General features: G+C 39.6%; 1 protein-coding gene across 1 annotated transcript; it reads left to right on the top strand.

Annotated features, from left to right (window-relative positions):
- Positions 1–665: 665 nt before the first annotated feature.
- On the top strand, positions 666–2,404 carry LOC125801356 (zinc finger protein 239-like). Its single transcript, XM_049477945.1, has one exon. The coding sequence runs from the start codon at positions 918–920 to the stop codon at positions 1,887–1,889; it is 972 nt and encodes a 323-aa protein (XP_049333902.1). The 5' UTR covers positions 666–917; the 3' UTR covers positions 1,890–2,404.
- The last annotated feature ends 650 nt before the right edge of the window (positions 2,405–3,054 follow it).

Genomic DNA, 3,054 nt, shown 5'->3' on the forward strand with positions numbered 1-3,054 from the left:
TGTTATAATTGTGTTAACCTTTAGTAAACAAAAGAGAGTCTTATGTTTTACACTCCTGTTGGAGGTTGGTTGATGTGTTGTAACAGTAAAAAGGTCATTATTTTGCTGTGATTTTATTTTGAACTACAATTCCCTGCACCAACAAGACAACTGCATGTTTTTTTTATTAATTATCCCTCCGCACCCCCCGTAGCTCCAGAGGAACTTGAATGCAGCTCCGTGAAAAAGTGCTGTTTTAAGCAAATATAAGGATTTTTGAGAAAAATTACTGGCAAAATGAGGTCTTATATCAGTTCTAGTCACTCTTCTGTGCATTTTTAGCGGGTATTGAAGCATATTTTGCCTAATAATTAATTATTTCTGCCCCGGTCGGGTTATCGGATCAACATTTCCAAAAAGCACATCTTGAACTCAGGAGCGCATATCACTGTTAGCCTGAAGCCAGTGTGGTGGAAAATAATGAACTGTTATCAGGAGTTGTAAAAAAAAAAAATCAGGTTTGTGAAGCATTGATTTGGATTAATGTATTTGGTTAATGTGTGGAAACTTTTATAAATTGGTTTAAAGGAAAAAGCTTTTGTCGTGATCAATGTAGAACGAATCAAGCATCGGCAATGTGATTCGAACCAATGTGTGTTGTTTTTTCGGCACACGCCTCAAAGCTTCAGATTAAAGGGTAACATCACTCACTTAGAATGACTTAGAATCTCTTTAGTTAATTGACCTGCTTTTATTTTAATATTCAATGGCATTTTTCTTTGTGTTTTCCAGAAATTAAAATATTTTCCTGAAATTCATCACCAACAACCAGGATATTTAACTAAGAGCAAAGTTAAACTGCTGAAAGAGGTAAAGCAGAAGCCTTCCTGAAGAATCTCCAGAACACGCAGAAATTGTTTGCTACATTTAAAAGACAAATGAAGCCAAGTCCCGACATGGAGAAACATCAGCACTCTGTCAAGAGTTTTACTAAACAGAGTGATCTCAAAAAACACCAGCACATTCACACAGGAGAGAAACCGTATCACTGCTCAGACTGTGGGGGGAGTTTTACTCAACAGAGGAATCTCAAAAAACACCAGCGCATTCACACAGGAGAGAGACCGTATCACTGCTCAGACTGTGGGAAGAGTTTTACTCAACAGAGGAATCTCAAAATACACCAGCGCATTCACACAGGAGAGAAACCGTATCACTGCTCAGACTGTGGGAAGAGTTTTAATCGACAGAGTCATCTCCAACAACACCAGCGCATTCACACAGGAGAGAAACCGTATCACTGCTCAGACTGTGGGAAGAGTTTTAATCAACAGAGTAATCTCAAAAGTCACCAGCGCATTCACACAGGAGAGAAACCATATCACTGCTCAGACTGTGGGAAGAGTTTTACTGAACAGAGTGCTCTCAAAATACACCAGCGCATTCACACAGGAGAGAAACCGTATCACTGCTCGGACTGTGGGAAGAGTTTTACTGAACAGAGTGCTCTCAAAATACACCAGCGCATTCACACAGGAGAGAAACCGCATCACTGCTCGGACTGTGGGAAGAGTTTTACTGAACAGAGTGCTCTCAAAAAACACCAGCGCATTCACACAGGAGAGAAACTGTATCACTGCTCAGACTGTGGGAAGAGTTTTAATCAACAGAGTAATCTCAAAATACACCAGCGCATTCACACAGGAGAGAAACCGTATCACTGTTCAGACTGTGGGAAGAGTTTTACTAAACAGAGTAATCTCAAAAGTCACCAGCGCATTCACACAGGAGAGAAACCGTATCACTGCTCAGACTGTGGGAAGAGTTTTAATCAACAGAGTCATCTCAAAAAACACCAGCGCATTCACACAGGAGAGAAAAATGTCCCAAATTTGTCCCATGGCAATTAAAAGCTCAAATCATAAATTCCACCAGAAACAAATATGAACTGTATTTAACAATGGATTTTACAGGTTCAGCAAAACTATTCTTATCCAGGGATGATGTGTATAGAATTCCATGTTATGTTTGTATGTCTTGTAAGTTTGAATATTCCAGGACATTCTTTGTGAGACAGAGCTCAGTTTTTAGGTTAGTTACTGTTGCGCAGTAAGGTTACAGGCTCATTCACTCCCTCTGCTGGTGTTCTTGTTTGTCTGTGGTTCAGTCCAATTAAAAATCTGTTACTATAGAGGGATATAGAGGGATATTTGGTTGTGTTGTATTACTCAAGTTTTATACTCTCTTATCTTTTCCTTATTGAATATTAAATGTTGCTTATGGTTTTTTTAATCTCCAAAGTTACTAAGAATATCCAAATAATGTAGTTTCTTAATTGTTTTTATCCAGTACAAACTATTATCTTTGTATTACTTCACCTCTATATTTACCCATGTGTGTTTTAATAAACGGCTTTTATATTGCAGATCTCCAGTCTCATTGTGTTTTCTCAACATAAGTTTGACATGAAACCTATAGGCCTGAGATTGTCATATCCATTTATATTAAGACTATGGTTTGTGTTTTTTTTCTCCTAAATCTCTTGTAATGTAACTATGCATAACCAGTCATATTAAGACTCTGCTTGAAGTGCAAACAGAGACAGAACATGTTTTAAGCACAGTACAGTCTTGTTGGTCACTCTGTTACCGTCTGTCACTCTGTTAAAAGTAGCAGAAGCATCTTCTATGCCAGGAGTATTTAATTAGAATTCAGAATGATCCAGTTATACAAAATTCCTCGCCTGTCTCTCTGTCGCACTCGGCGTGACTTTAGTTTTCGTCCGTTCTCGTTTTTCCGCCCATTCTCGCCCAGGCTCACTATCTCCTTATAAAGGCATTTTTTCACGGCCATGTCCCAATTCAACAGCCGGAGCAGCGGGACCGCGACCCTGACAACACGGGTTCGATCCCGCGTGAGGAGCGGTGTGTTTATTTATTTATTTTTTCCACGTCTGCACAGATCTGGGGTACGTTTCCCAAAAGCGTAGTTGCTAACTACGTTAGCAACTTACATAGTCTGGACGATGCAGCTGCGACGCAGGTGTTTCCCAAAAGCGTGGTTGGAACTATGGAG

This window comes from Astyanax mexicanus, chromosome 4 (assembly GCF_023375975.1).
Source record: "Astyanax mexicanus isolate ESR-SI-001 chromosome 4, AstMex3_surface, whole genome shotgun sequence".
Lineage (NCBI taxonomy): Eukaryota > Metazoa > Chordata > Actinopteri > Characiformes > Acestrorhamphidae > Astyanax > Astyanax mexicanus.

Bases quoted from the DNA above. Each gene is read 5' to 3' on its own strand.
- LOC125801356 (XM_049477945.1), top strand. From the start codon at position 918: ATGAAGCCAAGTCCCGACATGGAGAAACATCAGCACTCTGTCAAGAGT.